This window comes from Stylophora pistillata, chromosome 3, assembly GCF_964205215.1.
Source record: "Stylophora pistillata chromosome 3, jaStyPist1.2, whole genome shotgun sequence".
In the NCBI taxonomy this organism is placed as follows: Eukaryota; Metazoa; Cnidaria; class Anthozoa; order Scleractinia; family Pocilloporidae; genus Stylophora; species Stylophora pistillata.
Genome location: NC_142521.1, coordinates 38,658,801 through 38,672,706, shown reverse-complemented (window position 1 = coordinate 38,672,706; position 13,906 = coordinate 38,658,801). Strand labels below are relative to the sequence as shown.

The window sequence follows — 13,906 nt, the reverse complement described above, 5'->3', positions numbered from 1 at the left end:
GGATGAATAGAGCATCTTTGCCTTATAAAATCGTCCAGCGGTTCCAATTTTTCATAATGTATCGACATTTTTAAGTTGGGCACAAGCACGTCGAACATAGTCCCTGAATGTTTCAGAAGAGTTTCAGCGACGTCTTACAGGAACGAGAACGTTTTACAAATAAACTTAAACTCTTCCGGTTACATTCTGGATCTTAAGATTTTCGACAAGTTGTTATGCAAAATCTTAACCGGAAAATAATGGACACGCCTCTAAAAAGGGAAGAAAATTTGCGTGCCTTGTTAGCGAAAGTTGAAGCTATTATTTGATCCTTACAATAAAAGCAGTTAGAACTCAAAAATGAAAATAGAGAACTATTTTGCTTTTTAAAATACTATTAGCTGCGAAAAATATACATTCACACCCCCTCGTAGTGTGGGAATATACCGTGATATACAGCTTGTATGTGAGGGGTGGACCCAAACGTCTACGTGTCATGAAAAGTCAGGGATAAGTCCACGTGTACTCTCAAGCGGTTACGACGTGATTGATTGCGATTACACGAGGAAAACCAACCACCGAACATGCATGTGGGTGACTTACGCACAAGATCTTCGAATGTTCTTAAAATTCCCGATCGTTGAATACTTCACGATAAAATCTGACCGAAATATGGAAACTGCGCTTCATTACCCTATTGATAATCATTTAAAAACGCGTTCAATGTTTGACCACTGACGTTACAGTCCATATCTGTAATGACAATCATTCTTGTTGTCACGTTCGTCGCGCGAAAATTTGTGGGCAACCCGCCGACCAAACCAATCGGGAAAACTGCCTTGGCAATTACAAAGATTTTCAGAAACTGGTAAACTAGACTGGAAATTTCGATTTAATGAGATGATAATTATAACTTATTTGAAAGCTTAGGTACGAGTGACTAAGACGGAATTTCTTATTATAATATCAATGCAAAATCAAGCTGACAAATGATGAGAATAACATGACGAGCTTTGCTCAAGAAAAAAATTCTCAGCAGGCATCGTAAACTGATGCCGAGGTTTGGGGAAGAAGGCGTTGGGTGGATGTCATCACATTAATTACACCGCAATGTAATTATACAGATTAGCGCCCATGAATCCACGAGAGATACGCGATTGCGTGCGAGTTAACGCGGAGTCATCTGTTGGCGATGAAAATCAAAATCATGAAATGAAATGAAGTTTGTTGTGCGCGTAATGGTCATAAAATACTGCGTTTTATCTGTTTCTGCCTGTTTCCTTATAACGACATTTTTAATCACGTAGTCTTTCAAAGATCCTTCCTTTTCACAAAAGAGGCAATACCGGCGAGGCGCCGTATTCGAAAAAGCCTCTCTTTCGATTATTTAGGTATGATTCTTTCGCTTGGTTTGCCATAAAACAGTGACAAAAGATATCGCAATTTTTATGTGCCGTGCGACCTGAATAACAACCGTATCGAATTCCAGTATTGCGTCACTTGGTGGATCGATCAGTGTTCACGCTTTGCGATCGTGGTACACGATGTTATTGTTTTGGTACAAAATCTGTGGCGGTCGCACGACTTGGCCTCGTATCCTGGTTAAATTCTTACCAATATTATAATATTAAACCTCGGCGAGATTTTTCATGTCGAAATGTCGAAAAGCATCATGTTTTCGATTTTGAAACCATTCGAAATGAAGTCATAGAGGCAGTCGGATTTTCGACGTGCGGCTTTCCACCGGCTAACTTAACCACGCAGAGTCTTTGCAGGATTACAAGTGCCACACTTGACCCTTGCAAGCATTGGTATCTACTTTTGAAAGAGGTATGTGACGTTCCTTTGCGTAAATATTTCATATGCGATGTATTTAAGATATTTCCCGACGATCATTTCCTTTACTCTCATGACCTTAATGCGTGATACAGTGGTGATATTGTAAGGAGAAATTAGATGCTAGTCACTGTTATCGGTCAAAGGATTGAAGTTCTAGAGAGGCTGAGCCCCTGCGAAGGGATGACCGTTTACAGAGGAAAGCGAGTTAAGGAATTGATTGGCGATCACTTGTCAGAGTGCTTTCTAATTGACTGTCGTAAAACCAAAACCAAAGTAATCACAACAGCCAATCAGAAGTTTTGCCTCTGATTGGTTGAGAGAGTTGCGCAAGTTTTTGGACCATTCACAGAGCGAAGTACAGGAAAAAAAAGAAGTCCCGGATTACTTTAGACGCTCATTTCAAAATTACTCTGAAAAGGGACCGTGGATTAGAGATAAAGAGGTTTGATTGTATTTTATAAAGTAAAGGACGGTTAGTGGAGCGAAAAAATGAATCTCAAGGAGAAATGTGGGCTTTTTATGAATAGAATTTGGCGAAAATTTCATCATAAAAAGAGACAATTTGTAATTGTTCTATGGTCCATTAAGTGACGTCACAAAATGGCTATCATAATTATCTAAGTTTGGAGGCGCGCGCATAATTTTTTCATAGTAAAAAATGAAATTACTATGTTGTCTTATTTTTTTTTTGCTTAAGATGCAAGCTTATAAGTAGTAATCTCAGCTCGCCTGATAGATTTATGTCAATAGAGGAGATTGAGAAAAGCTAGGGGGCTTATAGAGGATGGAATAAATGTATATGCATGCAATTAACCTGGGAACTCGTCTTTGGTTTACGCCGTAAGCAGAGACATACAGAGGTGGATGAAATTTCTTCTAGATTGTGGATCAGACCCAAATAGGTAAGACTTAAAATTTTGCCTGCACGGAGTAGCATCTTACGATTGACAGAACTTTTTTTTTACATTCAAAAGCTACAGCCAAAGTGTAATTTCCCTGAATATGGGTTGCACTACTATACTCCTCCTTTGGTGAGGTGACAGGGCCAACATATCGGTTAGTCAGTGGTTCATAAATCTTACACACTCCGCTGTTCATTTTAATGTAAAGTAAAATTAAAACTCTTTATAACCCAAAAGTGAAAAGCATCATATTTTTCCCACCAGTATCAACCCTGAATCAAGTGTTTCGGTCATAAGAATATGGGAAATGATCGCAAACCCAAGAAGCTTTTTGATTGTGGGAAAAAATTTTCTATGTGAGTACCATGAGAAATGTATAGAGAACAGCATGGAGAACTTACATACAGATGTTAGGGTGTAAGAGCTTTACGGTCAAGTCGCCCGGGAGTCATCTCGCCCGAAGTCATGCTACCCAGAACCTGAGTCATGTCGCCCGGAACCTAAGTCATGTCGCCCGGAACCTGAGTCATGTCGCCCGGAACCTAAGTCATGTCGCCCGAAAAAAGGAAAAAGTAAAATTGCTCGAAGAAACAAATACTTAATTAAAAGAAGTGACTTACGGGGTGTAAATAGGCAATAAACTTGAGAAATCTTTATCACTAAAGCGCTCTTTGTTCCGACAACGCTATTCAAAAAAGCGTTGTTCGTTTCTAACAACAAATTCGAAGCGTTGTTCGCTTGGCATGTACTCGTTTCGTACTCACGGACGTTTCGTAAGCTTGAGAGAAGTTATCTTGGTTTCCAACAACATCACGAAGACGTAACGATTCTAAAACCTTTTCTATCGATTCGTACCCAGTGGGAATTCGTTCCCAACCCGCTGGTAAATCGGGAACGGGCCGTTCAAACACTCAGTGCTGATCAAAATCACAGTAAACCGATGTCGCAAACGACAAGTTAGAGTCATTAGAGTTTGGGTATTTGCTAGTTTCTCCCCCATGATTTCTAATTTTTCTGCTCTGAAGCCAGTACAATTGCACACACTGAACGAATTAATATCCAATTTTACATCAATACACACCCTCTGTTGAGACGTAGAACATGGTGCGAAATTCACCATACTAACGTCATCTTTTATTCTTCATCGACAAAACAAATTTATGCGTACAACGTATCCTTGAGTGGTATCTTAGTTCACCCAGTTAGACGAGATACTGCAAAAATATTACTCATTCCTCATCTGCACAACATTAACAGGAGGGGTTACACTCAGTCAATGCGGCATATTCCAAAAGTAAAGTTAAATATTTAGAGCTATTGCTTCAATATGGAGACACACTAAAACCGATTTCTCTTGATCACAAAGAAAGCCCAGTTGTGTTCGCTCAACGAAAGCAGAACAGGAGAGTTCTTGAGTCCATAAAGTTGTTAAAGAACGAGGACATCTCCAACAAGAGACACGATATGTTAAAAGTCGACAAAAAGAAGGTCAGTACACGCATACTTTTGTTTTCTTAATTACTGTCTCGCAATAGTTTGATTTCGAGGTCTCTTGCACTAAAGGCATAATATTTATCTCTCTAACGCTAAGCTAGTAATTTTTCATTCGAAATCGATATTCAGTTGTCACCCAAGTTTCCGACTTTATTCGCTCCAAAACCTGTAAATTTGTGCGCACCGAGTGATCTTTTTTTATTTTCATCAATGAATAAGTACACAAACAAATAATACTGAAAAGATGAATAAAGGAGTAAATGAATATTATGGTGCCTGGACCGGGAAAGTTATAAAGAGGGAATGGACCAAATAGAAGGTAAATTGTAAAACAAGACCAGCTGGAGTTTGGGAAAGGGAGAGAGGCAGACAACTGGCTATTAATCGAGCTGTGCTAGAGCTTAGAGGCTGACCTCAGAACTGCCGATAAACAGGCTCATTTTACTAATAGACCTGAGACTACTACGTCCTTTTATGTTCTGGACTGATTTTGTCACTTTTTGCTGAATTCAGATTAAAAAGAAGCTTGTGACCAATTTTCTTCCTGAAATCACCGCTAGCGAATTAAAAGTCGTCCATGGTAAAGTATTGGATGATCTGCCTCACATGACCCTACAGAGTGCACTGTGGAAACATTCCCCCGTGACTGTAAAACATGTTAAGGGACAGGAGGGTGGTAGAACACTTGTAAAGAGAGAAGTGGACATATTGCGGTAAGATTTCTTCTCGTTAGTCCTAAGGAAGTAGAGGAAATGTGCTCATTCCCCCGTATATTTGCTTACAACCAAATTAAAATTTCAGTCAGCCATTCCATAGATATTATTTAACGTCGTTGATGGAATTTCCTAGGGATAACTAAAAGTGCAAAGGTAATGTAAGGCCCAAAGTTCCTCTTATTTGGTTTTCACCTTTATTTTCTTCGACTTGCTTCACATCTTGTTACTTCGAGTGAATGCCTGTGAAATCGCATTCAATCAACAACGATTGTCGTTGTGCACTAGTCATGTGACCTTAAAGGCGGGAAACTATCAAACAGGGAACACAAATAACAAGTAACATCAGTTGACGATTTTTACTTTTTATTTTGTCTCTACAGCCGTTTACAACATCCACACCTGGCAAAACTTCTGGCAGTATGTTTAGATCCTAATCCAGATCATCTCTGTCTGGTAATGGAGCATTTTCAGTTTGCATCACTCAACCACCTGCTACACAAAACCCAAGTAAATATGAGCCTACCTGAGAGAATTAAAATTTTAATGGATATAGTCAAGGGAATGATTTATATTCACAGCCTCTCCATAATTCACGGATTTCTCAATTCATTTTCGGTTTTCATCGACGAGAAGCTTAGGGCAAAAATCGGTAACTTGGAGTTTTCTCAGAAAGTTGGAGACATGAAACCTGAGATCGTATGTTGTCGGATACAAAAGAACTGGATGGCACCCGAACAAATCTTACACGAGCCACCTGATACGTATACAGCCTCCGATGTTTACAGGTTGGTTCAATTTGCATTCAGATTTACCTTTTTGAGGTTTGATATGCAACGCAAGGGCGCCTTTTCATTGATTAGTTTTTATCTTGTCCAACTGATTATTCTTAAGTTTAGAAAAATAATTACAAATTGTACGCATAAACGCACTTCAATTGAGTAAAACCTAAACCAGAGTATTAAAAGGGTGAATAAGAGCCGGCAAGATGAAATCATAGATAGCCGATGAGGGCTCAAGGGAAAAAAAAAAAAGAAACTGCTTGAGGAGCGGGACACGCGGGCGACCGGTGTTGCCAAGTCATGACCAAGCTCAATTTGGTTGGTTTAGAGGGTGAGCGGGTTTTCTCAGCCAGTCACAAAGCGTTGTACTATAAGGGCATCGCAAACCCTTATTAATCTCGATATTCAATTGAAAAATAACTCTATATGAACATAAGAAATGTAACATGCACCTTATTGAAAACAAATATTCTGAAAAAAAAAACTCAGAGAACCGCTGATTATGGTAACCCATTCACTTAAGCTTCACCTATACTCCGTAGTGCCGAAAGTGACAACACCTTGACTAAAAAATAGTGAGAGGTCTTATATTATACAGAGTCTGTAATTTTTTATCATTAGCGTATCATTGCCAAGCTAAAGACAATTGCCAGTGAAGCTATTTAAAATGGATGACACTTAGTTAGATAAGCAAGATTGAATAGGAAAGAGGAACAATATATATATTTTTTCATATGCAATTGATTTCTTACTTAAGACTCGAGAAAAATGTTTTCTCCATAGTGTTTTACATTTTCTGATAGTGGTTGTAATAAAGGGGGTGCAAACAGGAGAAAATTTGAAAATGACACGAAAACTAGAACGTTGGGTGACACGGCAAGCAGATAATATATTTATTGAGCTATCTTATTCTGTTCACTTTTTTGCTTCAGTTTTGGCGCTCTAATGTGGGAGACATTGGCTAGAAAGGTTCCATGGTCATGGCTGACGGGAATCACTTTAAAACAAGCTCTCTGTCGGGATCGCATGACCCTTCCTACGCTGGAAATCTGGCCGGGAGAAATTGAGTCTGTCATGAAAAAATGCTTCAGTGACCCTGTAGATCGGCCGAACTTCTGCAGTGTACATGAGTACCTCTCGAACATTGAGAATTCCGGAGGGGGACTGACTTCAGAAGTTTTGGACGGAGCCTTTCCTGATTGGTGCGAAGTTCACGTCGGTAGCATACATAACGGGACCCAAAGAGTAAGGACTAGGGGTACTTCAGGGGCTCAACCCAGTTTAAGCACCGTGAGAAACTCAGAAATCTATGTGATGCGAAGACGTTCCTCATCTAAGGCGAATGAAAGGCGCAGAAGTGTTCATCTAACAGGCGGCTTGAAAGATACTTTGAGAATGTTTTCAAATAAAGCGCAAACTCGAAGGGAAAGAGAGGTTGAGCAATATGGCTACCAAACTGCGAAACAATTAGAGTTGGTTCGCGACATTCGTCGACGGTCTCGAAAGTATTCACGTCCCACCTGGGCAAAGGAGGTTGCCTTGACCAGAGCAATAGCAAGAGATTTAGAGAGAGTCCAAAACTCTACATGGAAAACTTATGACACTGCCTCGAAAGATAAGACATTAATTAGACGTGGAAGAAAGCACAGTGTCTTGAATGGGGAGACTTTTGACAGACTTCTTATGACGTCCTCTAAATACTTGAAGAAGGACTGGTCTAAAGTGCTACATGGAATGGGAAAGCTAAACAACTCGATGAGAGGATTAAGGGAAAAGGTTAAGGAAGAGCTCAGCGTTTCGGGTGAGGGCAATCTGGCTAAATATAACAGTTTTTCCGAAACAGGTGTGGTGAAGACAGTCTTTGAAAACACAGCAACAGTTAGGGAAAGCGCGACACTGTTTCCATCGTTGGAAAATGAGACACCAGTCAAAGCAGTCTCTTTGAAGAAAAACATGCAGGAAGCGCATCATTCGAAAGATTCTAGTCACGATCGATCGCAATCACTCGATGAACCATTTAAAGGTAAACGCGAGCATGTTAGGAAGGAAAAGGGAGTGCAACTTTCTGCAACAACTACAACTTCTGCAAATAAAGCAGATTCCCGCGAAACCAGTAAAGGAGCAGAAGTCGGTAGCAACTTCATGGATGAAAACTTGCAAGGTAGCGCAAATGCTGAGGCATGCAGATCTAGAAGAAAATTGATGTCATCCGAGCTCACCGAGAAACATCCACCAAACCATCACTCAGCGTTAGCAAGTTCATCAACCGAGGTGGCAGATACTCGAGACACCAGTAAAGTAGCGGGGTTTGGTAGCAACGTCAAAAGTAACACCTTACACTGCAGCGTAAATACTGAACCGTGTGGGTCTCGAAAAAAATCGCTGACATCTGAGCTCACTGGGAAACGTCGACCAAGAGCTCATTCAGTGGTAAAAGTGGAGGTAAGTCCATCTGCTGAGATAGCAGATACCCTGGATACTACTGATGTAAAAGAATTCGGTAGCAAAATCAAGAGAAACACCTTGTACTGTGGCGTAAATGCTGAACCGTGTGGGTCTCGAAAAAACTCGCTGACATCTGAGTTCGCTGAGAAACGCCGACCGAGGGCTCATTCAGCAGCAAACGCGGAGGCAAGTCAATCTGTTGAGGTAGCCCACACCCGAGACACTAGTGAAGGAAAAGAGTTTGGTAGCAACCTCAAGGGTAACAACTTGCACTGTAGCGTAAATGCTGAGGCAAGCAGGTCTGGAGAAAGCTATGTTACACCTGAGGTCACCGAGGAAAGCCAACTGAGAGTTCACTCCGTGGCTGAGGTAGAGGCAAGTCCATCTGCTTGTGTAGCAGATACCCGAGACACTAGTAAAGCAACAGAGTTCGGTAATAAACTCGAGGGTTACACCTTGCATTGTAGCCTGAATGCGGCGGAATGCGGTTCCCAAAGAAACTTCATGACGTCAGAACCCGTTGAGAAACGTCAACTGAATACTCATTCAGTGACAAAGGGGGAAGCAGGCTCATCAGCTACGATAGCAGATATCCGTGATAACAGTGAGGTAACAGCGTTCGATAGCACCCAGCAGTGTAACGTTAACTCTGAGACTTATCGGTCTCGAAAAAAATCGGCAGTATCAGAGATTCCTGAGAAATGCAAATTAGAGGCTCATTTAGCGGTAAAGGAAGAACCAAGTGCAGTAAGAAGTTCTAAATTGATGGATCTACCCAGAGAAACCCAGACCAAGGTCACTGATGAAGCTAAGGATGGCAAAAGAGAGGGAGCTGCGATCGAGCTTTCACCTGTGTTCAGCGGTGTTAAGCGGTGTGAGCCACGGAAGAAAGGACTGAGTTCTTTGAGACGGCAACTCGGCGGAAGAAATTCCTTTAGTCCAAAAAAACTGTCTTTTGGAACCGAAGAGACGTCGTCAGTCTTATCCCTCGAGGGCGATACTCTGATTTCGCGAAGAAAGTTGAAGAAGGTCCGATCAAACTCTCTAGGACGAGAACCCACCCAAGGTTTGACAATGAAGTGTAATTCACTGATGATGGAAAGTATCGGCAGGGACGATTCTGCTTTGGGAAATCCGAACTCACTGACTTATAGTCGGTTTGCTGTTGGTTCAAGTGAACTGAGTAAACTTCGCCGAGAATCGTTTAGTTCTGAGCTGAATGCAAAGCTACGAGTCAGTAGTGGTTCTGAAGTGCGGGAGAGAAAAGAATAACTTTTCGGCGAACCCCTAGAAAGGTTCTACATGAGCTTCAAAAAGAAGTTATTCAGTAAAGTTGTTAAGAACATTCCCCTAGATTAGGTGAAGCTATTGGTATCAATCATGAGTACTAACTATTAATTTCCTTCAGAAAAGGAAACTACATTATAAAAGAAATTTAGAACAACTTTCCTATTAAAACAAAGAAGCTGAGGAAACTTACTGTGCAACGAATTTAGGATTATGATACGACAAGGTATCATTTATCAAGGATAAAATATTATATAATAGGCAAATTAATACATTATTATGGTTTTCTAATACCAACATAATAAAACGAGGCAACGGATTCCTCTAAAACCAGACTCTTTGATAGTCATATATAATATCTGAAAATAAAGAATTTAGAGAATCTTTTATCAGGGGTCACTTCTGTCATGGCCATCAACATCGAGAATTTCGTGAGATAAGAATGTAAAAAGGGGAAGTGGCAAACAAAATAAATAAAGGGAAGAACAAACGTAGTTCAGCACGCATCAGTACATTTCGTGCGTCTTTTTTGACGTATAAGATACCTGTCAATGCACGTACCTGACTCCCTTGGGCGTCGATGCATTGTAGAATATTCACCTTTCACGGGTGAATATATCGAAAACTGAATCCAGATATATTTTGATGCATTCATGTTAGTTTAAATCCGCTTACGAGTTCAAAAAGGAAAGAAAATAGATTTCTATGACTTGCTACGCTTCTACGTACTGCCAGAGCAACTTCATTTGCTTGAGTCAATGCCACTGCATGGAGCTTTTTCAATTGTTTAAAGAATGCCCTTTTCGGTCACCATAACAGACACTGGACTCACAATTACTATTGGAAACACTAAGAATGCTTTAAAACGAGTCATAATTAATTCTGACTTTGTTAGTTTTCTTAGAATTACAAGATCAGCCATTGTTTTCCCTTATAATTTTTTGTTGTGTTGTTTCTCGGAAATTGCACTTTATTGTTTACCTCTAACCCTGACAAATTTCGCGACGATTGTTGTGGAAAGGCTGGCTTTGTAATATTTTTGATGAATGATTTAACAGCCTAATCATCAACAGCATACCACATTTTTAAAATAGGAAACCAGGTGCTTTCGACCACTTCAGCACTTAATGGGAAAGGGCTTACATTGGGCTCACTTCTAAATATGAAGTCAACTAATTTTCATCATTAAAACTGTAAAAACACAACTGAAAGGTGTCGAGAGGGAGAAAGAAGCTAAGGAAGCCATCCAAGCGATGAAGCTGCTGTCTCATCAGAAAGACGCACAGTTTAAAGCTGATCTTGAAGCTATCAATGAAGAGATCCGAGAGATGGGGAAAGCAAACACAAAAATGCACGAGGAACTTCTAGAGCAAATGACCCTCGCAAGGAAGGCGGAAGGTCAGACCATACAGGTTTTAAACGATACGATACAATTATTGCAGGAACATAGGCGGGAGGCTGCATTAATGAGAGATCAGATCCAATCTTTATCTAAAGATCTAATCAAGGCTAAAAGGCCAGGATTTATTTCACGGGCTTTTGGTAAAATATTCTGGTCAGTGCAGTATTGGTCCTCACCAGTTTAGTTATTCGTACTTGGTTTGAATTTGAACCCTTGCAGGTACATGCAGTACACCTTGTTTTCTTGCCACTACGTTATGTGCCCAGAACTAGTAGTCAGTTTTCGCCATTGGATAATGCATGTGTATGGAAACTTTTTTCGAGTGTAAGGCAAAAGTTTGATCTTTAGAGTTTCGCTGATTCTGAAAAAGATTTGTTTGTCAACACATTCGACGGTCCAGGAAAAAGTTGTTAGTGAAAAGTGTTACATCTAGGTGTTACATACTTACGAAACTCATCAAAAAGAATATCGGCACACTTATATTGCCACATAATTTTGGCGTAAACTAAACAATCGAACGGGAAAGGAAAAACATTTGACCGATGGAAATTCATCGTCTAGGTAAGTTTGATAAGCAAGGGAAGGGCGGGTATGGAATCGACATCAAAATTAAAACATCTGTGAGGCTAGTGAGATTCGTTCAAGACAGCACTGTACTCGAACATAGCTGCCTGCCGAGTAAACCGTTTCATCCATCTCGCCTTAACACTGACAGGATTTATCCCTCCCTCTTCTTTCGAGATCAAGCAACAAGTTCCCCACCTAGTTGCGTGTAAACCTTTGCGCTATCGACGAACATTCCTGTAAATAAATCTCATGAAATGGTTGAAATAGATCACGCGCAAATAATTTACGAGTTGCGCGGTATTTTTCCGAGCCCCGAAAAGGGAGAGAAAAAATTCGAGCGATGAGGAAAATGTCCACTCGTTGTACTTGTCAAACCATCGAATAAGGGATTTATTATTCCATAACTATTCCGTGCTTTAATTTTAGTTTGCTTAATACATCTGTGCATCGATCGCATAAAGAGTACGCGAAAGACGAAAACCATTTAATTCCTTGTGACCAACAAAAAAGTCTGTCGCGCTTGAAAATCCGTTGAAGAGTTAGTTTGTTTAGAGGGTGAGCGGGTTTTCTCAGCCAGTCACAAAGCGTTGTACTATAAGGGCAACGCAAACCCTGATTAATCTCGATATTCAATTGAAAAATCACTCTATATGAACATAAGAAATGTAACATGCACCTTATTGAAAACAAATATTCTGAAAAAAATAAAAGAAAAAACTCAGAGATCCTCTGTTTATAGTAACTCGTTCACTTAAGCTTCACCTATACTCTGTAGTCCCTAAAGTGACAAAACCTTGACTAAAAAATAGTGAGAGGTCTTATATTATACAGAGTCTGTAATTTTTGATCATTAGCGTATCATTGCCAAGCTAAAGACAGTTGCCAGTGAAGCTATTTAAAATGAACGACACTTAGTTAGATGCACAAGATTGAATAGGAAAGAGGGACAATATATATTTCTTTTCATATGCGATGGATTTCTTACTTGAGACTCGAGAAAAATGTTTTCTCCATAGTGTCTTACATTTTCTGATCGTGGTTGTAATAAAGTGGGTGCAAACAGGAGAAAATTTGAAAATGACACGAAAACTAGAACGTTGGGTGATACGGCATGCAGATAATATATTTATTGAGCTATCTTGTTCTGTTCACTGTTTTGCTTCAGTTTTGGCGCTCTAATGTGGGAGACATTGGCTAGAAAGGTTCCATGGTCATGGCTGACGGGAATCACTAAAACAAGCTCTCTGTCGGGATTGTATGACCCCTCCTATGCTGGAAATCTGGCCGGGAGAAATTGAGTCTGTCATGAAAAAATGCTTCAGTGACCCTGTAGATCGGCCGAACTTCTGCAGTGTACATGAGTACCTCTCGACCATTGAGAATTCCGGAGGGGGACTGACTTCACAAGTTTTGGACGGAGCCTCTCCTGATTGGTGCGAAGTTCACGTTGGCAGCATACATAACGGGACCCAAAGAGTAAGGACCAGGGTTACTTCAGCGGCTCAACCCAGTTTAAGCACCGTGAGAAACTCAGAAATCTATGTGATGCGAAGACGTTCCTCATCCAAGGCGAATGAAAGGCGCAGAAGCATTCATCTAACAGGCGGCTTGAAAGATACTTTGTGCATGTTTTCAAATAAAGCGCAAACTCGAAGGGAAAGAGAGGTTGAGCAATATGGCTACCAAACTGCGAAACAATTAGAGTTAGTTCGCGACATTCGTCGACGGTCTCGAAAGTATTCACGTCCCACCTGGGCAAAGGAGGTTGCCTTGACCAGAGCAATAGCAAGAGATTTAGAGAGAGTCCAAAACTCTACATGGAAAACTTATGACACTGCCTCGAAAGATAAGACATCAATTAGACGTGGAAGGAAGCACAGTGTCTTGAATGAGGAGACTTTTGACAGACTTCTTATGACATCCTCTAAATACTTGAAGAAGGACTGGTCTAAAGTGCTACATGGAATGGGAAAGCTAAAGACCTCGATGAGAGGATTAAGGGAAAGGTTCAGGAAGAGCTCAGCGTTTCGGGTGAGGGCAATCTGGCTGAATATAACGGCTTTTCCGAAACAGGTGTGGTGAAGACAGTCTTTGAAAACACAGCAACAGTTAGGGAAAGCGCGACACTGTTTCCATCGTTGGAAAATGAGACAACAGTCAAAGCAGTCTTTAAAGAAAAACATGCAGGAAGCGCATCATTCGAAAGATTCCAGTCTTGATCGACCGCAATCACTCGAGGAACCATTTAAAGGTAAGAGCGAACATGTTAGGAAGGAAAAGGGAGTGCAACTTTCTGCAACAACTACAACTTCTGCAAATAAAGCAGTTTCGGCGAAACCAGTAAAGGAGCGGAGGTCGGTAGCCACTTCATGGATGACACCTTGCAGGGTAGAGAAAATGCTGAGGCATGCAGATCTAGAAGAAAATTGGTGTCATCCGAACTCACCGAGAAACATCCACCAAACACTCACTCAGTGGCGATAGTGTTAGCAAGTT

The 13,906-nt window shown here is 40.7% G+C and overlaps 1 protein-coding gene across 1 annotated transcript; it reads left to right on the top strand.

The window, feature by feature from the left end:
- The first annotated feature begins 4,141 nt into the window (after positions 1 to 4,141).
- LOC111331441 (uncharacterized) lies at positions 4,142 to 9,873 on the top strand. The gene is made up of 4 exons (XM_088753030.1): positions 4,142 to 4,208; positions 4,728 to 4,927; positions 5,311 to 5,715; positions 6,642 to 9,873. The coding sequence occupies exons 1-4, from the start codon at positions 4,185 to 4,187 to the stop codon at positions 9,424 to 9,426; spliced, it is 3,414 nt and encodes a 1,137-aa protein (XP_088609156.1). The 5' UTR covers positions 4,142 to 4,184; the 3' UTR covers positions 9,427 to 9,873.
- Positions 9,874 to 13,906: the final 4,033 nt, after the last annotated feature.

Coding starts and splice junctions, on each gene's coding strand:
- LOC111331441 (XM_088753030.1), top strand. CDS start 4,185: ATGTTAAAAGTCGACAAAAAGAAG. Junction 4,209..4,727: donor TAAAAGTCGACAAAAAGAAG/GTCAGTACACGC, acceptor TGCTGAATTCAG/ATTAAAAAGAAGCTTGTGAC. Junction 5,716..6,641: donor ACAGCCTCCGATGTTTACAG/GTTGGTTCAATT, acceptor TTTTTGCTTCAG/TTTTGGCGCTCTAATGTGGG.